Source organism: Electrona antarctica (assembly GCF_951216825.1).
Source record: "Electrona antarctica genome assembly, chromosome: 13".
Taxonomy (NCBI): Eukaryota; Metazoa; Chordata; class Actinopteri; order Myctophiformes; family Myctophidae; genus Electrona; species Electrona antarctica.
Genome location: NC_136794.1, coordinates 22,190,431 through 22,214,363, shown reverse-complemented (window position 1 = coordinate 22,214,363; position 23,933 = coordinate 22,190,431). Strand labels below are relative to the sequence as shown.

Genomic DNA, 23,933 nt, shown 5'->3' with positions numbered 1-23,933 from the left:
TTAAAATGTATTCACTAAATCATCAAATAAAAATAATCTGTATGTGAGCAAGCATGTGTAACCCAGCATATTAATTTTGATTCACCCTTTGTGAATCACCCCATAATTATTGTTACTTGGTACAACATCTACACACCGCGAACATTTCCTTGTTTTTAAGTGCATCAGGTGAATGCGTGCGTGCGTGCGTGCGTGCGTGCGTGCGTGCGTGCGTGCGTGCGTGCGTGTGTGCGTGCGTGCGTGCAGGTGTGCGTGCGTGCGTGCGTGCATTTTAAAATCACACACAGAGATTTGTTGTAGGCTATAGCAATATTAGGTCTACACTAGTGTTTGCAAGGGAATTGTATTCTGTGAAGGGTTAGTGCCATAGGCCGAGCAAATCCGTTGATGCCATATAAGATTTGGAATTAGGGCTAAGATGAAGAGCAGGTCATAAGGTCATGCTTTTTACCCTGTGTTGCATTTAGCATAATCCTTTCCTGAAATACCCCCCCCCCCCTCATTTGCTGTATGGTACACTGTGGTCTATTGCATTTCCACCCTCCACACAAATAATGCATCTGGTCTAAATTGCTTAAGAATATGGCCTGCTAAGGTATGACAAACCATTTGAGGTGATATACTGTAGGTGGACACTGTTTATCAAGGATAGGGACTGACATGCAGTACAAAATATCACATAGTTATTAAATGGAACCCATATTCATGACCTTAGAGTTAGACTCATTTGTTTTATGTATGTATGTCAATTGATAGAATTGTGGTAAAAAAAAAACAAGAATTGATGACATCAATTAATTACCAGCTACTGCCTTATATCCCATGGCTGAGAGGTCGGCTAGAGGCAAAAAGTGTGTGGTTGCCTAGAGACGACGCAGCCAATCAGGACGATAGGTTGTCAGTACAGCCAATGAGAAACATAGGTCTTAACTACAGCAAGTGGGCGTGAAAGCACCGCAGAGAGAACATTGACCAGCTGTGTTTACACAGCAGCTGGTAAAAACAAATATATTTGTTTGTTCACAGATGTCCTTTTTGTGTATCTATTACTGGAGCTACCCTTGAGGTGTCTGGTTTGTTTTCTTAAAGGGACACTTTTTGCAAAAAATATATATGTTAATGACGTTTAGAAGATTTAGAACACTTTCCTGGGGGTCTTTATGTGTGTAATATGTGGTTTTAGATATTTTAGATCTTAGCAGTGAGCCCAGTGTCTCTGATGTCATGGACACTGGGCTCACTTACTTCCTGGACTACAATTCCCATAAAGCTTTGGTGCACTGCTCCTCCTTGTGGATAGGGGGAAGTAAGTGAACCCAGTGTCCATGACATCAGATACACTGTGCTCACTGCTACGATCTAAAATATCTAAAACCACATATAACACACATAAAGACCCCCAGGAAAGTGTTCTAAATCTTCTAAAAGTCATTAACTGTTTTTGCAAAAATGGTGAAGTGTCCCTTTAAGAATTTGTTCTGTCCAAACGATTGATTGGTTCATGTACATCCTGTTAAATAGCCCTCACTGTTTAGAAGTGTATTGGGCTTTTTGATTTGTCTATGCTTGTTAGCCCTTAAGTAATCAATAATGCATGAGAGGTCATAGTATATTGTTGCTTATACCAATCAAGATGGTCATAATTTGAATAGCCTAATTTACATCTTTACATCTAGCAAAACATACATGACAATGTTAGCTAATGACTTAATGTTATTAACTTGCTCTGTCACAATTCAAGACACTTCCATAATGATAAGTTAATCGTACTAGAGCTAACGCACGCACGCACGCACGCACGCACGCACGCACGCACGGACGCACGCACGCACGCACGCACGCACGCACGCACGCACGCACGCACGCACGCACGCACGCACGCACGCACGCACGCACGCACGCACGCACGCACGCACGCACGCACGCACGCACGCACGCACGCACGCACGCACGCACGCACACACACACACACACACACACACACACACACACACACACACACACACACACACACACACACACACACACACACACACACACACACACACACACACACACACACACACACACACACACACACACACACACACATACATCTTTTGTTTTACAGGACTTGTGCGTTGTCACATTCTAATACAGACCGAATACCCCATCTCAGGACCGGCCTCAGTGGCTTTCCTCCCTTAACACTATTTTCCGCCCAACTGCGGACAATTTTATTTACCGATAAAGTATAGTTTTAGACTGCGACGGAGCTTAAGTGAGCGAGTCGCCGAACGTTGCGAAGTTTGCTTGAGCCTACTCAGCGATAGGCACAGAATCGTAAATCATGTTGTAAGAGCGCCGACTGCCACCTCAATTGACTACTGGGTTGGGCTGCTGGATGCAAGGGGTTGGGCTCTGTATGTCTGACAGGCTGCCTTGAAGGCTGATATCTCCTGCGTGCCTTCCTGGTCCTAAGGGGCTTGAGATGACCTCCGGTCCTTGACCTGCTTGACCTTTGCATCATATTGCTCTCACTGACTTTATTTCCTGGGGTGAAACGTGTGGACTAGAAATTGTCCCTTTTTATAAATTATAAATGGGTACTATTTTTTGCAACAATCTTACATTCAATGTGAAGCAGGGGCAACATAAAATTCACCTTCTACGGAAACTGTCTATGTGATACTGCTTTATGTCTATCAGACATTCATTAGAGCATACATGAGTCAATAATGCACCTTCTATAGAAACTAAATTCAGAGTCTTCTGAGCTTTTCTTTCATCTGCTAGTTTCATATCCTCACAGTAACAAATGTGAATCAGTATTGTCAAAATCTGTCTAAGATTATCGGAGTGTTTAATAATACAAATCCTCCGGAAAGCTGCAACCATTCTTCTTCTTCTCCTGGACATGTTTTAGCAAGAGAAAAGAAATGCTCTGTTGTTATGTTTTACCCACTTGTACAACTAACCGCCGTATGACTTCCAAAAGCCCTGGAATCCTGGATGACTTCCAAATGCCCTGTATTTTCTTTCTTCTTCTTCTTTTGTTTACCTTTGGGGATGTTTAATCACTTATACTTTGTTGGCCATATAGAATAGCAAAAATAGCTGATATACAAGCTCATAACAAGTCACCATACGACCTGTTGTGTGAAGTTCTTTGACTAATTTTGCCTATAATGACATGGCCGAAATAGGGAGGGACGCCAGGAATAAAGTGGTTAAGATGATTTTATTCCACATTTAGCTTCTTGGAGTAATGCCAATGATTACAGAACGTATCATACATTAGTGTGGATGGTCACATAATTATTTATAATAGCTTGAATTATATTGCGCCTTCATGTCAACCTTCTTGGGCTGTGATCCAGGCTGATCCAAATGCCATTTTGTACACTCAAGAATTGTTGTAAATTTCCCATAAAAATGTTATGAAATGTATATTTTCCTTAAAGCTTTCATTTAAGTAGCCTACAAGATAATATTTAAAGGGAAAACAATTCTCTCAAGTGCATTATATGTGCAGTTGTGCACTTTTGTTTCATAACAAAGTATTGAATTGGACTGGAACGGATTGGAACAAAATTTCATAAAGCCAATTTCCTATATTTATAATTTTGTGAAAGGACACACGGCACTATCCAGTACTACCCAACAACATTTGCTTTCTAAGAAGCTGTATGCATTGTTATGTTAAGGCCTTGGGATGAAAATGTCTTTGCCTCACTGGTGTTTGACTCTGAAGAAGACAGACACAAAGCCTGACTTGCTAGACTGAGCCAAAAACACTGATCATCAGTGGTTTCACCGGGAATCAATAAACATGAAGGGAATAGTAACAGGATCCCCCAGAGGAACTGTAACAGGATAAAGGCTGAGAGGAGACAGCAGGTGAAATGGGGAGTGTATTGTTCTCTTCGCTGCCAGCCTGCCACTCCGGCAGGGACGACATTCTAGACGATTCAAGTTGCTGATGCTAGGCTGACAGCACCAAGCAGCTCAGTTGCAAGGTTACAGACTGCGAGGAGAAGTTAATAGACCAGAAAACCTTCTAGAGGATGGATCATAAGTTCATAACATTATACCAACATGTTTTAAATATAACATATACAGACCATTGTATAGCGCCATTCACACTGAGCACAATAACTTACGATAACCTTGACCTATCCTCTCAGGAATATGGCAACTAGTTGTTTGTTTGTTTGGTTTGTTTGTTTGTTGGATGTACATCGTTTTTGACAATAATTATGTGAGCATCCTCCACACTGATGCTCACATATGATACGTTCTGTAAACATTGACATCAAACGCTCTGCACAGTCCAGCTCTATCAGAGCCGACACAGGGGGAGTTGAAAGACGCATGCAATATGATATATGGATAATCTGACTCTGATTATTATTTATAAGGAGGTCAGATAGTTTTACCCTACCAGAGGTACTGACAGTTAGCCTAGCAGCTAGCATTAGCATTAGCTTCATAGTCTCTTCTACATTACTAACAAAACTTTCAGAGGGTGAGTGACAGATTGCATCCCAGATGTCTGATGGATTTTGAATGGCTGTCAATGCTTCTATCGCTCATAAAATGGTGCTGAAAGTGATCCAAATGATATCGTCCGATGTACTAACACAGTCCGACAGGCATTAGTCCGACCGACACCCTACCTAACCTCACAGGCAAGCCATGGGTGAGTTTTAACCGGCAATGTATGTCTGGAGCCACAGGTGAGTCTTAACCGTTTCCGCGCCATTGCCGACGATTAAAGTCAATTGAAGCCTAATTTTGATACTGACGCTTAACGCCATTGGCGACGGCCTACGACAATTGCGCTTTTATGGCGCGTTCGATTGCTCGAGCCATAATGCTACTCACGTTAGCCGGTTAGCTAGCTGTGTTGTTAGCACAGCACTGGATCGCCCATCTTAAATTGTCGTCGCCATAATAATCCATTCTATCCATTTCTTTCAATCGCCTGTATCTCCTATTCCTTGTCCCAGATGGCATTTTGGTCAAAACAGCGTTTCTTTGACGGCACAGATATGATGATCTGGAGCTCTGCAGAGCTCCGGTCTGGCTTCAGATGGTAAACAAGGCCTGTCCGCTCCATGTAGTTTCCTAGGTTAAGACATACTGCTCATGGACCGGAAATGGCGGCTTTTCAAAATAAGAGCTAAAATAAAAAAAATGCTGGCGTGAATTAGATCCTAATTTTTCAATAAATGATAGCGGCCTAAGTGTTAACCAGCCATGCATGTTGTCGGAATAATGCCTGTCGGACTGTTAGTACGTCGGACCAATATATGCGCTCCCGTGGACGCTGCCATCCATTTGAGTTAGAGCGCTTTTTAAAACAACATATTTATAGTTATCGTCATCGTTGTCATGCTTGGTGTGACTGGCCTTTATAGCTATATTTTCCCAAGGGAAGAAAGCAGTGAGTGTGAAGTGTGTTTTTGCAGCTGCTCTCTGACTGTGCATAACGGGGCAGTAGTAGTTGCAGACAGTATGAGAATTGCAATGCCAAAAGAATCACAAAGCACTGGGAGTTGAGCTGTGTCCTTGCACTCTCCCTATCCCAGCTTAAAGATGGGGTGTTGTAATCCCCTGCCTTCAATTCCCCTGCCCCCTGCTTTCAACGTTGCCGTTTCACACACCCCAGATAATGCACTGATTGGTGTGGGGTGGGGCCAGTGCTGGTCGTGCATGTGGTGCTGGGGGTTGCCTGGTCGGCTCGAGGTGATTTCAGTGATTGATTAATTTGGAGTCAATTAGTGGAAACCCTTCATCCACCCAGCTCTTAACGCAGTGGAGCACAGCGTAAGGTCACACCAGCCTAGAGAGTCAAACACACACACGCACGCACGCACGTGCACACACACACACACACACACACACACACACACACACACACACACACACACACACACACACACACACACACACACACACACACACACACACACACACACACACACACAGTATAAGGGACAAAAACGCCTTACGCACAATTTGTATGACTCACATAGACATAGACATGCAATCTTCTTTTTTACAATTAGATTTTTTCTTTTTACAGATTTTCATACAGTTACAGTCACAGTGCATTCCATTCATGAATGTCCATCATTGTTAGTGGTGTCATCTTGTTCTATTCAGTCCATTTCTCCCATTTTCTCCATTACAAATATCTCCTCCACAATGCTCAGCCACTGCTCACAATCTTTTTTATTGCTAGCTGCGAATAATACTTCGACTATAGCTACATATCTTCTCTTTGTGTATTATCCTCTGTCAAGTACAGTACAACACTTTTTGGGGATTTCATGTTTTGGGATCTCATAGTTTAGTATCTTCTTTATCATTGACCATACATGATGCAATTTCATTAAATATCAAGCCACATCCTTATAAGTTGTTGAACAGATAAACATGTGATCCTGTCCCTGGGACTATCATCAGACGCACATCAAATGTGTCAGGAATCAGGATCCTGGGTAACCTATCTGGGCCTATGGGTCTCAAGATGGAGGTTTCATTGTCATCCAGTGCCCACTATAGCTAACTTCCCTGCCAGGCCACAACTCTGCTGTCCACCCTCAGTCAATTCACTCATTAATCATCTCTCCCCAGGGCATATCTCTCTAGTACTAGGGTGCTCGTTTACCGTTATTGAGGACTGCCTGTTTCTAAATGTGTCAGTGTGGGTATTGGGAAGAGAAATTGTGTGTATGTGGCTGCCTTGCTTTGCACTCCATAAATATGCTGTGTTGTGTTCAGTTAGTGTTTTGCGTTCGGTATAGGGAGCTTTGTACTGAACAAAAGTGGAGTGTGTTTGGAGGTCAGTATGGGATTCATTTGTCAGACAGGATACCACAGAGCTGTGAGAACACAGGATGTAGCTGGGGAATGCGGGTTTCATTTAGTTTTTTTACGACCATACAATACAGCTCTGGATCCTTGTGTACTTCAACTGGTTTAAATGTCAATATTTAGTTGTTGTACTTGGTTGTTTTTGTAGTTTTACATTCTATAGGCCTGTCATTGGTTTTGTTTGGCTAAAGGGCTAGGTCTGTCTAACTTTGCAGTGCACTGACGTGGTGGAGAGTTTAAACTCCACATGGAAACCACTTCCTGTTTCTCATACTTTTTCAATGATGTCATAAATTCTTGCACAAGCTCTGCTCTTTGTCGTTTCTAGCTGGCTTCGTCCTTCTAGTGCATAATCCAGCTAACAATAGATTCCTTTCTGTTCCTTTTCTAGGTATGGCAAAATTGTGTCAACAAAGGCTATTCTGGACAAGGCTACGAACAAATGCAAAGGTGTGTGAGGGTGTCTTTCATTTTCTAACATGAATTACATTTCAACCATTGCATTTTCTGTATCTTCTCTTAAATATGCTCGCAAATCAAGAAGTCATAGCCATTTCCATACCTCCAGGCATAAGCACTTAAGCCTGGCTGGTATAACAAAACTGCACGTTGTAATGTTCAGATTTATTATGTCACTTATGTCTTATGTCATTTATTATGTTACTTTCACAGATTATATCAAACAGCCACAATGAATGTTTACGAAATAATGATTATGCTTATTTTGGGAAATTTTGTTAGTTCCAAACTTTAATGTTATATGTTGTACTTGTTTTGAACATGTCTGTTAAAAGGTTGTTAATGCTAGGCTAAGGAGGAGTATTAAACCTCAGGTCTCCCTATGTTTGGGAGGAGCTGCTACTTGATTCCATAGACTGGATTTCAAATTGAGCTAAACTACGCTTAGTACGCTACATTAACTGTAAAATAAACCTTCACAGGCACACCAAAAAGATGTGTTTGTTTGACTCTGGATGCATAGTAAATGTCCCCTCAATACCGAACTATCCATAAAAAGCCCTTCTCATGAACAGCCATAAAAGAGATTCTGCCAACATCTGTCTGAACTGGAACATGGGTGTTAAGGTAACTCCAGATAGCACAGACAGTCTAGTCTGTTGGCCAGTTTGAAAGCGTTGTAAGTTTGTCGGCAGGAGACTCCCGACAACAAGCTCCCGTTGCTCCCATATCGTCTTACCGACACGTCGGAACCCGTTAATGAAGAACCGAGCATGTTCGGTCGGCTGGAGACCCTCGGTAGCCGACGCTATCCATGTTGTAGTGATGAGGGGGGTTAATTACAATATAGAGAGAATCTCTCGTCTGCTCATCATATTCCAGGGCTGACTACGGGGAACTATGTGAACTAGATACCATATTCTCAATCTCAACTCTCAATTATACCAAGTCCAATCAATCAACTCCAGATCAACTCCAAAGCAAAGCTAGGGAAAAAAATGCTATCTGTTTTGTTTTGATGAGAAGTTCCGTGTTGTCAGATTCTGTGAGTGAAACAAGCGACCAGGTCTATGAAAACAAACCCAAAAGAAGCAGCCAGTTTCACCACTTGAGCCATATTACAGCTTTTTCAAACGAATGTTGAAAGCAAGCCCAAATAAGCAACTACAGTACACTTCAGAAATAAGCCCAAACTAAAGAAACGGGCAACTATGAAAGTATGAATATTAAGCTATGTTACAGGGAAAACTAGCCCAAAGTAGCTTATAATCAGCAGAACCAGTCGTGCAACTGCAAACAAGCGCTGCAGGCTGCTTTTTGCAATTTGCATGGGGAATAATAATGTTTTGTTGCACGACTGGTTTGTGCTGATTAAAAAATGCTAGTATGTTGCAATCTGACAGTTTTAAGTAGTACTTTGACTAGTCTGAACAAGTTTGGTCTGGAGGCACCTTTATTTAGACTGTATGGCTGAAATCTCTAAACCTTCACTGTGTGATATGACACACAATGCCCCTAATGCCATTATATTATACTAGGAGCTCATGCGCCGCTCACATCTAACGGCATGCATCTGTGTTTCTCCGTGAATATCGTGTGTCCGAGTGAGACACACACACACACACATGTACATTTTGAATGAAGGCAGACAGCGATGTCTTTGACCACTGACCGTGTTTTTTCCGTGCTGGGCAGGTTGTGTGGGCGCTGTGTAATCAGTCTGTCGCACAGAGAGAGAGAGAGGGGAAGTAGAGCAAGGATAGCGAGAGATAGGGAAACTACGTGCTCTGCGCAGTTCTCGGAAAGCCCCGCTGTGATTGGCCAGTAGTCGAAGACCCACAAATCTGGGTTGAAAACGCAGAGGTAAAGTCAGTGACGTGTCACGGGCAATGGCCCAAAGCACTGTCGTAAACGGCACTTGCGCATACTCCGCATACGTCACGGTCTTTGACTTTTCCAACCGAACCGCGCACAAAGCAGGAATGCGCACAAAATCATTTGCCTTGTGCTCATTTGTGTATGCGCACAAACAAATAAATGTGGGCATGGAATTCTCTAAATTGTAATTCTAGATTTCAGACAATGGACTAGGTTGAGAAATGACTAATAACGCTTTGCTGTAGGCCCCTTATTCATTCAGTGGGTTTGGCAGCACTGTAAAAGAATGGAACTCTTGCCTTGTTTAAGTCATTCACCAGCAATGCGGTTGTCTCAGAAGGGACGGTCAAATCAGGAAATAGACAGACATGCTGGTAAAACTCTGCCACCCAGCTCATGTTATTTTAAGCCTCAACCCTTGACTCTTGGCCTGTCACTGCTGTGGGCGTATCCCACAAAGAGACAACATTCTCAGCCCCCCTCCCCCCATCCTCTCTGTTGAGTGACAGGTCCTTGGCTCCGATCCAGCCCCTTTCAACTGGTCCATGTTTTAGCAAAGAGGGCCTTACTGATTCTGTCCAGTGCATGATGACGTTATAGGTGAGCGCTTTGACACTCCCTCCCCTCTGTATTATGCAGATACCAGTTAAGTGAAGGCTCCCTCTTTTTTTCCCACTTTTCACAAGGTTTAAGTGATATTTACTTTACTTCTAAACCTCAGATCGAATAAATACTAGTAATAGACTAGTTTAAGAATGAAGTTTAGGCCTGGGCCGTGGCTCAGCGGTCCAGGCACCAGGCAAGTCTGGCAGTGTGCCGCGGGTTCGACTCCCGATCCCGGCGGCCTTTACTTCATGTCACCCCCCCCATCTCTCTCCCCATTTCCTGTCAGCCTACTTACTGTCTGTCCCTCTATAAAAAATATAAAATAAAGGCGAAAAAAAAAAAACATAAAAAAAAAACGAATGAAGTTTAATAAGAGTTAAGATTCCATTGTGTGGCCCTTTTCACTGTTGATGTACTGTGTAGGAGTGCTGGTGCATTCACCGTCAATGAGCTCAGGGAGGTTAAATATAGCAGCCATAGTAGAGGCCCTGCATGGGACCTCTGGTCCTCCCTGTTTGTACCCCCCTGAGGACAAAGAGCTGACCGGAGCCCTGAACGTTACTGTTGCTATCTGCAGTCTCAGCACTTTCCTGCCTCTCCACGCACGTTCGCACGTATGCACGCACGTGTGTGTGCGACACACAAACATGCACGCACACACGCACGCACGCGCACACACACACACACACACACACACACACACACACACACACACACACACACACACACACACGCACATGCACAGATACAAAAATGATATTATGATTATATCATGGCATGTATATGCACACACACCTTAGACTCAGATTTGTGCATATATGCATGACAACGTCCAAACACAGTAATTCACAAATAAGCGTGCAGACTATCTTATACTGTACGTACACATATTATGTGTGTGTGTGCGTGTGTGTGTGTGTGTGTGTGTGTGTGTGTGTGTGTGTGTGTATGTGTGTGTGTGTGTGTGTGTGCTTGTGTGTGTGTGTGTGTGTGTGTGTGTGTGTGTGTGTGTGTGTGTGTGTGTGTGTAAAGATAATAAATAATATTAACCAACCAGCAACCGACCGGATGTGTCTAAGGATTTTGGATCATCTCGTAGCAGCATGAGGGTGAAACCCTGTCTAACCTTCATTTAACCAGGAAGTCACACTGAGGTTAAAACCTTTTTACAAGCGAGACCTGGCTACGCAGTATAAAAAAGTCAACAGGTGAAAAAAACAAAACAACAACAGAAGTGTTCAACAATTACACAAACTAAAGTTTACAAATACAATGAAACATCTAACAGTACAGTAGAGCATTAGTACTACAGGTACTTAGTATCTGTAGGCCTACTTATCTGCCTTTAAAATTTGGTAATGAAAGCGTTCCAATTCTATGACCCCTGGACCTTGATAGAACAAGCTCATCTTGCCTGCCTCAGTTCCGACAGCAGGTACTGTTCAATGCAACCACTTTTGAGAGAGCCTTAATAATGCTACTGTGCAAAAATAAAATTATAGCATTTATTTATGTACACAGGCAGCTTACAAATCTACCAATATTAGCTAAGTAGAGGCACATGCAAACCTATTAACAGTATATCACCATAGTCAAGCTGAGACAGAAAAAGTCCAGCAGCTAATCTTTTCCTAGCAGACATGCAAATCAAGACATCAACATTCACTGTACAAAAAAACTCAATGTAAATTTTAGCTTTTTTGCAAGACATTAAATATAATGTTTTGTCCAGTTGTGTTTTGCGTATTACTAGAAGCTTGCGCGGCCGCGGCGTGCTTACGTCTAATGCCACACATCATCCGGGTTGTTGTTTCTCTGTGAATATCGTATGTCCGAGTGAGACACACACACACAAACCGTACATTCTGAAGGAAGGCAGACAGCTGTGGTTTCCGTGCTTGGCAGGTTGTGTGAGAGAGAGAGAGGGGTGCGTGAAGTGCGTGAATCTTTTCTACGTCCGAGCATAGACATGGTAATGCCCCGCCTGCCTCTGATTGGCCTACCGACACTGCCGGCCGCACCAGACTTTCCGGGGTGGTAGCCTCGGTCCCAGGCTTACTGCCGAGGTGGAGGATACATGCTGGATAGTCTGCTGCGAGGTTACTCCGTGCCGTGGTTGGAAATAATACAAGTACGATATAATACAAGAGAATGACAGCTTGGCACGTGCGACAGTAACTTTTATTTTAGAGGCAAACTAATATTGTTTATGCCGTTTGCTTTGATGGAATAATTGATTGTGTGTTGTAAATTAAGTGTGTTGATTATTGTGTAATTTATTTGTATGTGTAAACTTGAAACATTATTGTACTGTAAGGTCTCCTTTCCCTTGATTCTTTATCTTTTTTAGTATAATAGTATTAGTTTACTATAATTAGATTAATACACAATAATCAACACTAACACTTTATTTAGAACACACCCAAATCAAATCATAGTACAACGTACGTGTTCAATCAATTATTCAATCAAAGCAAACGGCATAAACAATATTAGTGTTACAAAGTTAGTTACAAGGCTGCAGCCTGTCGTGCGTGCCAAGTGGTCATTCTCGGCGAGACCATGGGGGCAAGACGGGCAGTGTCGGTAGGCCAATCAGAGGCAGGCGGGGCCTTACCATGTCTATGTTCGGACGTAGAATAGATTCACACGTGTGAAGTAGAGCAAGGATAGAGAGAGGTAGGTATACGTGACGTATGCAGAGTATGCGGAAGTGCTATTCAGTGCTGACTTGGCCACCTGAACCCGCGCACAAAGTTGTGCGCTCCATAGGCACAAATACATTTGCATTGTGGGTGTGGAATTCTCTCAAATGTAATAATAGATAGATGTTGTGTATATGTTGTTGTGTATACATTGATTATATTTTTTTGTATTAATATTTATAATATATGGGATTTATTTAGCGCTTTTGAAGAAGTCAAAGACAAAACATTTTATTAAAACAAAATAACTAGTTTTGAGAATGTGTTATTATTGACGTCTTTTATTGAATTATTATTAGGTATGTTGCTACAGTGTCTGCTGTGCAGAACAAAAATATGTTTTTACAACAATATAGACCAGACCACCATGAACCTTGAACCTGGAAGTATTTTTAGCTGTCATGTCAACACATTAGCATGTCAATAGCATTGCCTCGCAGTGTGCTGTAACATCTGTGCTTCACCACAGGTTATGGCTTTGTGGACTTCGATAGCCCCGCCGCAGCTCAGAAGGCCGTAGCTGCCCTGAAGACCAGTGGTGTCCAAGCTCAGATGGCAAAGGTGAGGATACGCTTTCAGCCTAATCCTGATATAACACCCACCCATACGGCCCTGTTGCGCTGTTTCTTCTTCTAATCTGGTTGGCCAGGCAACTAAAACCTGATCCTCATGGTATTACATAGCAGGACAGGAATCCGCCTGAGTGTGGTGCACATGTGCCACTGACTGCACCCCCAGTTACTCTGAGGTCACCGCTTGAAACAAGTCTGAGGCATGTGCTGAAGCAATCTGTGTGTGTGTGTGTGTGTGTGTGTGTGTGTGTGTGTGTGTGTGTGTGTGTGTGTGTGTGTGTGTGTGTGTGTGTGTGTGTGTGTGTGTGTGTGTGTGTGTGTGTGTGTGTGTGTGTGTGTGTGTGTGTGTGTGTGTGTGTTGCCATGGGCGCAGAGTTGCAGACTAGGGTGGGTTGGAGGCTTGTACTAGTAGCCTATATTCTTACGTGTGGAGCTACAGCATTTGCAGCTATTTGCTTGTGTTCCTATATGCATAGTGTGCATTGTGTAATGTGTGCGCGTGCAATGCATATGCATATGTCATGGTCCCTAAACGCACCCTGTCAGCTGAGAGCTCCCAGGCGGGCTTTGGACGGGTTCCAGGAGTGAGTGGCGCCGACTAGCAGACTATGGGGTGGAGAGAGGCCGGTGATGCACTGTGCTGACAACAGGGTGATGACGTCCTAGAGAAGGAATCCACCCTGGGGATGTGTGTCTAAGCCTCGATCTCCAGGAACAGAAACCAGTCTATCCGTCCCATATCCAAAGCACCTTTAACACATTTATTTAGGACCTCTCATAATATTATTATTATTATTATTATTATTATTATTATTATTATTATTATAATAATAATAATTATTATTATTATTATTATTATTATTATTATTATTATTATTATTATTATTATTATTATTATTATTATTATTATTATTATTATTATTATTATTATTATTTTGCTTTTCACTTTAGTATTTGCTATCTGGATTTAGTACAGACAATGCCATGACATGCAAACCTGTCAAAAACAAAAGTGGAGGATTCTGTCTGATACAATTACAACACAGTAACAAAGTGCAACTACCTTTTGTTGGTTTAGAACAGTTTTCAGAGTACAGTGAGTAGTTTGTCTTGTGCAACTGTCCAACATAGCTGACAGTTATTATTACTTTTACATTAAAATGCACAATACAGATATAACGTAAAGTGAAAGTTTTTTGAATTTCATACTCCAAAAACCATAGGCTAAAATCTCAAATGAATACAACTTAACTAAGGGTATTTGGGTAACTGGAATTAATTGTACCAGTAACATTATATTGGTTCCCATACTGCACTACACAAGAACACTCTGGCTTCAGCTCCCTGTCTGGGAATCTCTGGAACTTCTTAACATGCCTCTGTTCACCTTTTTTAATTAAAATGGAGCTGCTTCTTTGAGGGGTAGGCCTAAGGTTAGGTTAAGCTTTGCATTGTGTGAGGTAAATGCCTTTATGGAGTTGGACTGGGAGTCTTGCAGTCCTTTTCTTCTCATTAATGCAGTGACTTGTTTGGTCTTGATGGACTCCACTGACAAAGGTCCCTTTTCCTTGAAGTGTTTTCTCTGTGCCTTGGCACCATTTAATGGGCATTCACTCGTTATTATTTCAAAGGCAGGTGGGCGGGAAAGAAGCAGATAAGAGTTTCCTGTCTTTTCACCTACTGTTATTTTTGATAAAAAACCCTACCAAGCCTCTTAGGTAGGGTAGGCTACTTGATGTCTTTTCCTTCCTTGAATATACATCCACATTTATTCACATTTATATTCCGCAGGCAAACTCTTATAAGGATACTTAAAGAATAGATGGATTGTTTTATATGGGGAGTTTGTATTTCATAGTTTTTCAATGTGCATTACAAGTTAACTTTCACATATTCACACACCAACAGTGGAGGATTTATTGCCTATTGGGAGCAATTAGGGTTACAACTTACATGTCTTGCTCAAGAACACTTTGACGTGCAGCCAGGAGGAGCAGTTGATCCAAGCCGGAACCTTCCAATTCTAAGATGGCTTCTCTGCGCCTGGATGACTGCTGCTCCTTTCTTATTTAAGAGGCAAGACCACTTTGGTAGAGGTTTGGGTTGTGTAGTTACCTTGCTGCCATGATGTAACTACAAAAGCGGGCAAGAATGAATCATTTAATATATTCTCCTTGTTGACTTACATTGTACGGCAAGACCACACGCTCGTTTGTGCCTGCAAATGAACCTAAATAAAGTGGATTCTGACAGTATATAGAACATCACCAAACCCAGTACTATTTGTTTCTTAATACAAACGTCAACTTCTTATTTAAAAAAATCACACCCGTGTGAACTGAGTGGTGCAACTCCCCTCTCCCCCCCTCTCTCTGTCATTAGCAGGCAACAGTGCAGCACTATCTCTCTCTCTCTCTCTGTTTCTGGCACAACAGTGCCACTTTTGCCCCTACTGGTACTCATAGTCACATAGTCACATAGGTTAACCAACACATAGGTTAACACGGACATTGCTGTTCCTTGGAGTGGTTGCACCACTCAGAAAACCAAAAACAGTACTGGGTTTGGTGATGTTCTATATACTGTCAGAACCAGCTTTGTTTGAGTTCAGTTACAGGTTAAAAGAGCTCCTCCTGAGCCTCTTCACTGTACAATGTAAGTCATTGAGGAGCAGATTTTAAATTATTGATTTCTAGTCAATTGAGAAATATTGTTTTGATTTCTTTCCCACCTTAGGAGTACATCAAGTAACTACACCGTAACCAAAACCTCTGCCAAAGTGGTATTCCCTTTAAACCTCATTCAGTGCCAAGGACGTGGATGTTTTGATTGATTACGTTTCATCGCGCTCTTCACCACCGTATGAATAGTGAAACCGGAAGTGAAAAAGTCTGCCTCCACCAGCCTCCATATGTATTCAGATTTTTTTAAAGGGATTTATCTCAGATTGTTTTCCCAGATTGCGTTTATGAATATGTAAGTAAGTAAGTAAACAATAGCATATAGCATCATCCGTAATCTGTGGAAGGCAGCTTTTCACTACAGGCCAGGGTTTTTAGATCATACAAGCCCATCTCATCCACCCCTCTCTGAGGATAGACACGCGTTACCTCCCCCTCCATCTTAGAGCACGCCTTAGTCACATGACAGTTAATGACTGACTGGTTGGCTGGTGACCCCATTCAGCAGCACAAACAGATGTCTTATCTTGCTGCCAAATTTCTGTCCCTATGTTTTTAAGAGCTGCTCCACACACACACACACACACACACACACACACACACACACACACACACACACACACACACACACACACACACACACACACACACACACACACACACACACACACACACACACACACACACACACAGGAATGGATTTCTTTTCTCTGTCTAATTCCTCTCAGATGAAGAAATCTGTTGTGTAGCAGGAGAAAGTCTATTCCGGTTGACTCATCAGTAAAACATAAAAGACAATTGAGATTACATGGAAATTGGAATAGTGTCCATGTGACAAATAAACTATGTTCGTATTACCTTTTTATAGAAGTTTGTATTATTGAATAACAATATTCTAGGAAGGAAAAGCCCCTTGTCATTAACAATTTATCAGTGGCCTCTTTGGGGCGACATTTTAGTGGCAGTTAACAGGATGAATACGTTACCCTGAGCATCTGAGAGGAAAACTATAAAGGCCAAAGTGGGGAGGCAGCGTTTTTGCCCTTGGAATATAAATTGTGTGTGTGAGTGTGTGTGTGTGTGTGTGTGTGTGTGTGTGTGTGTGTGTGTGTGTGTGTGTGTGTGTGTGTGTGTGTGTGTGTGTGTGTGTGTGTGTGTGTGTGCGTGCGTGCGTGCGTGCGTGCGTGCGTGCGTGCGTGCGTGCGTGCGTGCGTGCGTGCGTGCGTGCGTGCGTGCGTGCGTGCGTGCGTGCGTGCGTGCGTGCGTGCGTGCGTGCGTGCGTGCGTGCGTGCGTGCGTGCGTGCGTGCGTGCGTGCGTGCGTGCGTGCGTGCGTGCGTGCGTGCGTGCGTGCGTGCGTGCATGTGTTTGTGCGTGTGTTTGTGTGTTTGTGCGTGTGTTTGTGCGTGAGCCTCTATGCACGCAAAAGCATGTCTACACATTTGTATAATAGGCGGAAAGCAATGAGTGATGCTTGTGACGTTCCCCCTCCCTCCTCTCAGAGCTCTTTAGAGTTATTAGAGCAGCACAGGACCACCGAGCAGAGCAGCACATAGGCTTCTCCCTCCTTCTCTCCGTACCTTATCCCTCCTTCCGTCTCTGTCACCTCCGCACCAATCCCTCTGATTGAACACCTTGTGTTGGTGCCGTGCCGAGGGGCTGGGGAGCTCGTTCCCTGTCCCCAACCCCCGGCACCCTCCCCTCTCCCCTAATAGTGAGATGTTGATTTTTCTATCAGCGTATTACTTTAGTAATCCAATCCATCCCCGTAGCCGGCACAGAATGCGGCAGGACGCTGATGAATATTAATGGCGAGCGACCGCTCCCCGGGGACCTGTAGCCGTGTCTTGTGTTTCTGCTGATGCTATTGAAATACAGGAAGAAATCAGCTGATGTGGGGCCTCAAGGAGCCGTGGGCTGCATGCAAATCTCCCCTCATCTCTATTCATGATGACCCTGTATTAGTGACCCCCACATAGCAGAGACGGTTGGGAAGAAAAAAGGGAAACGGAGCAATCATATAGAACTTATTGCATGAAAATCTGTTTTTTACTGCAAGCAAGTCAAATGTATACTACCTTACAAGGAAGTATACTTTATGCTTTAGGCCCCTTCATCGATGTCCTTAATGAAAGCGTAGCCACTGCTAGGGTGGAATTGTTCCTTTGGTGTTTTTGTTTTTTTGCCACAGACGTTTGCGTGACCTTTTGATCATTGGTCGATTGACAGCACATGACCTTGTCTGCTGGAAACCTCGTCCGCTGGAACATAGGTCAGCACATTCTGTGCAACACTTGGGTGCCCTACACACCTAAAGTCCTCTAAAGAGCTCCGGTCGGATCAAGAACCTGAACCGCACTCAAACAGTGTCACTGGTAAAAGTGGGGAGAATGAGGTCTGTGTTCATCTCATTGAAAAGTGGCGATTTTTTACTAAATAGTAATTTTCTGCCAATAGTTTCTGTCTCTCCAACAGTTTGTTCAGCCTTCTTTCCCTTTCCTCAGTTGTACAATGGTGTCTTGTAAATACTCTACTCCAGCCTCAGAGCACTCCATGGAGGAACATGGCGGATATTTATTTGAATCAGAATACACTATACTTGGTAAAAAGATATAAGATGAACGTTTACTGGTCTTAGATACATTTTACTCTATTTTTCTAATCAAGTAATGTGGCATCAACTGGTTGTCTTCAATTCGTACATGCCGAGCCTGGAATAGGCTACAGGCTGATTTGTTCCATTTAGCAGATTTTCCTCTACATGTGGTCACAATTATACTGTATACTAGAAAAGGCAGAGAAGCCTGTGGCATATGATTTATTCAAATAATTTCTTATTCCATGTGTAGTGTCAGCTCGCCTCACCTTTACCCGTCTCTACTGAACACATTTCTGCCAATAATTTCACTGTGTGTAGCAATAAATCGAACATTTTCTTGCATTTATTTCTCTTTATATAATGCTAGATGTTGTAAATGAGAAATCAATGTTGAGCAATTTCATGGCCTATTTCGATAACCTATTCCTATTTGATTCCTATTCCTGATTCCTATTTTGATGGTCTGTAATGGTTAAAATTGTGATTGATCTATAATTTATGATTCTGTCCCTATAACTCGAATGGCGCTGAGTCGTCTCTAGTGGACTTCACAGCGCTTGGCACGGTGACCCACTCGGCGGTGCCTCTCGTTGCTCAAGGCCACTAGAGACGGCGCTCTTCCGCCATCGTACTTCCTAACAGTAGGGGCTGTAGTCTGTTCTCATCAAGTGGGCCGCCTTGCCGGATGCGACAAAACTATGCCTAAACCTAACCTTAATCCCAATAAAATTATTTGAGAGGATGCATTTTACATAAGACTAGAAAAGTGCTACTCAGACAGAGCACAGGTCTCCGCCAGCTAGGTCAGGTACCGGTAGTTTATTGTGACCTCCCGGTGCCGCTATAATAGGCCAATCTGGAAAAGGTGCCATTTCTTCTTTAACCTTTCACGGAAATTGGACACTGCATTCATGATTTAAGGCATTTTGTTAAAAAAAAGTGTTTTGGAAAAATCGACCTACTGGTGGAGCTATAACAGGCCAATGTGCAACATTTTACGAAAATCGCACACTGCATTCATGATTTGAGGCATTTTGTTAAAAACTGACCAATCCTGCAAAGTTTGGAAGCCAATTTTAGCCTATTAGGAATGTGAAATATCACAGAGCATATGATTTTTGGACATAATCTGTAGGAGTGACATAAAACATGGCTTTTACAAAAGTTAACCTCCTGGTGTTGCTTTAAAAGGCAGATGTGAACAATTGAGTTTTTTCTTTGGCCTCTCTAGAGTCTTGAGTGCTGCAAAGTTATAGGTAAAAATGCTAATCGGCCTGTTACCATGAGGCTGATGTGAATAATGTCAAGTGGCATTTTGTCCTCGGCCTAGTGGGAATGTGTGTGCAAATTCCCATGTAAAGTGCACGCTGCGTTCATGATTTGAGGCATTTTGTTCAAAATGAACCAATCATGTAAACTTTGGAAGCCAATTGGGATGGAATATGGAAAATCGGACAGATCTGTGTTGATCACATGACTATAGAGATACTGTATACCGATTTGCGTGATGTATGGATAAAATTTGAAAGAGCAATGTAAAAAATTGTGTTTTGCAAAAATCTGCCTGATTGTGGCTCATCTGTAACGGACAGGTGGGTCTTCCCCATGCCTTTGTCCTGGTGGAGACAATAAATAAGACACCGGGAGTGGGATTTTGCTTAATGTTGCACGGCATGAGGCCATCTGCTATTGCTGGGGTTTTGGGAGTTATTTAACGCGGTCCGCTCATGTGAGAGAGCCGCGTGCGTCACAGATGGGGGCGTCACCAAGTTAAAAAGGCAAAAGCCTGTTGGCATTGGAAAAGGGCCCAAACTATGTTGTTGAAACACCGTGATATCTCCACCATGTTCCTCCTATAGGTTCAGACTCTGCGTTATACAGAGAGAGGCTGACGCGAACGTGAAACTGCATTGGAATGTTGGTATGTTTCCGTGTGTGTTCTGAGCAGTGAACACTGTGTCATTGCTGTCAACACCTCTGTCTTCCTCTCTGTCACCCCTCCGTAGCAACAAGAGCAGGACCCAACCAACCTGTACATCTCCAACCTGCCCCTGTCCATGGACGAGCAGGAGCTGGAGAACATGCTGAAGCCCTTCGGCCAGGTCATCTCCACCCGCGTCCTGAGGGACTCCAACGGAGCCAGCAGAGGAGTGGGTTTCGCCAGGTCAGCTGTGTTTGGCATTGTTGATTTACCACGATTTATTGTGCGGAAACAATGGACAGAAAAATAAAACAACAAAACAATTGACAGGTTTTTTAAATATATCAAATCACGCACATTTCAGTAAGTGACTTTTGAATTCTTTTTTATAGATAAATTTTTTTCTTTTTTGTTTATTTTCTTCTTCTTCTTCTTTTTCCCCCCACAATTTTGTCACTGCCAATTCTCTCCATGTACATATTCCCTGTCACTGCTAGCACCAACTTCTTTGTCTGGGGAGGATGTCGACAACCACCACCTATACTTCTTTTCACCTGACAGTGAGGAGTTTCACTTGCAGGGTGTATAACACATGCATATGAACACGCTATCCCTCACAGCTCTGCTCCCTGCTCAACAGGTGCCCCGACCAAGATGTAGGAGTCATTAGTGCTGTATCAGAGATCACTCTCCCTCCCCTGCCATGAACCATGAACACAGCTAATTGTGTTTGTCGGAGTGCCCAGCCAAGCTGGAGGCACCGTGGAGAAATAACCCCAGTCTAAACGGTAATGCGCAGACCCATGCCTATTCTCTACTCACTACTCAAGTACACGTTGCTAAAAGTAGAAGAAAAACACTATGGTGTCCACTCTAATAAATGAGTCAAAAAGTGGAGAAACGTGGAGAAATAAGAGCAAACAGCCTGGTTCCAAGGCACCTCTGATTAAGATTAAAGGAATTAAAATCAATTAAAAAGCCATGGACTGGCAACATGTTTCGACGTGTTATAACAGGACATGTAGGGCGTTCTAATGGTAAATGGTGCATTTATATTGCGCCTTTATCCAAGGCGCTTTACAGAGATTGTGCATTACATTCACCCATTCACACACACACACACACACACACACACACACACACACACACACACACACACACCGATGCCAGAGGAAACCATGCAAGGCACCAACCTGCACATCGGAAGCAATTAGGGGTTCAGAGTCTTGCTCAAGGACACTTCGACACTAACTCTGGGGGAGCCCGGGTTTGAACCGGGAAGCTTGTGGTTCCCATCCGGTCACTCTACCCCTGAGCCACTGCTGCCCCGTAATCCATGAGGCCATGAAGATTTTGTCTTGATGATAACAACAAGGATTCATGTGTGCATAATTTGAAACTCTTTTGAGGAAGCTACTTACACAGTGAATGATTGGTATTTTGAAATGATAGTGCTAACGTGGGTTCTCTCCAGTCATGACTCATGCTTGCATAACCTGACATTTGACTGAAAAAAAAACCACAAGGAAAAGGGCAAGGCCATGCCCTTGATTCATTGACAAGCACTAATACTTCGGCATGAACTTTAATTTTAATTTATTACAACTCGATTAGTATAGCTAACTTAAAGTGTTTTTGCATTTAATTAATTTCTGTGAATATACATTATTACCTAGCTCTGGTTCATAGCTTTAGAAGGAGTTCTCCTTAATGTTATGTTACTTTCTAGCCATTGCGTACACCTCCCGGTAGAGCAGCTTCTCGTCTGTTCACATCTGTGTGAAGTAAGGGGTGCTCTTATCATCATGCGATATCATACATCATCTCGTTCCGGCCAATAACAATTTGCATCCTCATCTTCGTCTTCAATGTTGTGTTCACGCAATGTTTGTGTTTACACAAATACTCAAAGCTGGCCTTTCATTGTCAATGGCATTCAATGTTTGTGTTAGGACAATGTTTGTGTTTACACAAACCTTCACAGCTGGACATAGGAGGGGCTAGCGCCTAGCGCCCCTCAAAAATACACTTTCACTACTCACCAAAACAAAGACGGTTTAGAGAAGCCTACTTTCCATAGTGGGAATACTCGTATAGCCGCCCACCGCATATCTAAAATGCACTTTTTGGCCAGAAAAGAGGTTGTCTGAACGATTAGCCATTTCAAGGAATCTATATGTATAGACTGTATAGATATGGATATGCTTATGGCCAGTGTCCACCTGATAAGGTACTGATCAGGTTAAGCGTACATGTTTGTACTTGTATAGTGACAAATAGTTTCCTCTCATACGAAATGTCACATATGTGGACATAATATATTTTTTTTTTTGAAAAATACTGTTGATGATCTATGTAGTTACCCTACTCTAAAGGGTTAAGTAAAAAAATAAATCAGACGTGAAGGGCACCTGGTAATGTTTGTTTAAAGTGCTCTAAACAAACATTAAAAGTCCATAAACATGGCTGTACCTTATGATGCAATAAAGTACTTAAAAGTCCTTAAACTGTACTGTACATGTATGATGCCTTAAGGTGCTCTAAACAAACAAATTAAAAAGTCCATAGACTTGGAGGCCATATGATGTAATTTCAAAATTGGAGGGAATAGCGGTAGCGCCCCTCAAAAAAACCCCAGAAAGAATCTTCTGTAAAAAAGAAAAGAAATAGAACAATATTCTATCAAACTAGTTGGCTGTTAACTGACTGTATTCTTTTGACCCACCTCCTGTATCCTTATCTGTTTTGGCTGTGTGGTTGAGCTATTGCATGTTGGTTCCACAAGAGTGAAACCATATTGACCTCAGCTGTGCTGTGGGGCCTGCCAGCAAACTCAGATAAAAAGATACTAATCCATCTGAATAGGAAGAAAATTCTTTCTTGAATCCTCTGTACAGTACAACTAAACGTCAACAATACATTGATTTAATTACACTGCTTGTGTCTTCTATAATTCCAGGATGGAATCAACAGAGAAATGTGATGCAGTGATCTCTCAGTTCAATGGGAAGTTTATCAAGACGCCTCCAGGCGTTCCAGGTAACATACACCAACGTTTATCAATTCCTAGCTTACTGTATGCAGCGGTATGAAAGTTTTCATTTTAATACCAGAGCTGAAATCATGTGGTTCAGTCAGTGACATGTCTATGTTTATCAATTTAGCAAATCAGGCAGCTGCAAAAGCCATTTAGAATAGGAAATTACATCATTTGGCTTGCAAATGCATCCATTCTATGGTTGTATTGGTCATTATAGGGCATACATTGTAATTGGGTGCTGAATAATGGCTGAATAATGTAGCCAGCCAGCTGATATCCCAGCAGGAGTCTTGCTGGTGAAGGGCTCCTATGCACTCAGCGCTAAAGTGGCAGAGCACAGAGAAAGAGCGAGTTAGTGGGAGGAAGAGAGTGCTAGAGCTGCCTTGTGTGGCCTCCTCTCCCACTCTAAGCTTTTTAATTGGATTATTAGACTGAAATAGTCTCTGCTGCCCTTGCCGCCTTTAGGAAAGGGAGGGGATTACCGCTCCACAGCTGCCAAATTAGATGTCTGTGTTCCAGGGCTGGCTAGTAAAATGCCCACTCCCCACCCTCATTTCAGCTCATGTACAGATTTGCAGTGCCGTAACCAAGACAGACATTATCATGCATA

The 23,933-nt window shown here is 42.7% G+C and overlaps 1 protein-coding gene across 1 annotated transcript in view; it reads left to right on the top strand.

Annotated features, from left to right (window-relative positions):
* Positions 1-23,933, top strand: part of rbms1b (RNA binding motif, single stranded interacting protein 1b) — a 36,207-nt gene that overhangs the window by 6,910 nt on the left and 5,364 nt on the right. Inside the window, exons 3-6 of the mRNA XM_079518915.1 lie at positions 7,256-7,314; positions 12,982-13,073; positions 20,369-20,526; positions 23,243-23,322. Coding sequence (XP_079375041.1) covers positions 7,256-7,314; positions 12,982-13,073; positions 20,369-20,526; positions 23,243-23,322 — 389 coding nt within the window. The remainder of the gene's footprint in view (positions 1-7,255; positions 7,315-12,981; positions 13,074-20,368; positions 20,527-23,242; positions 23,323-23,933) is intronic.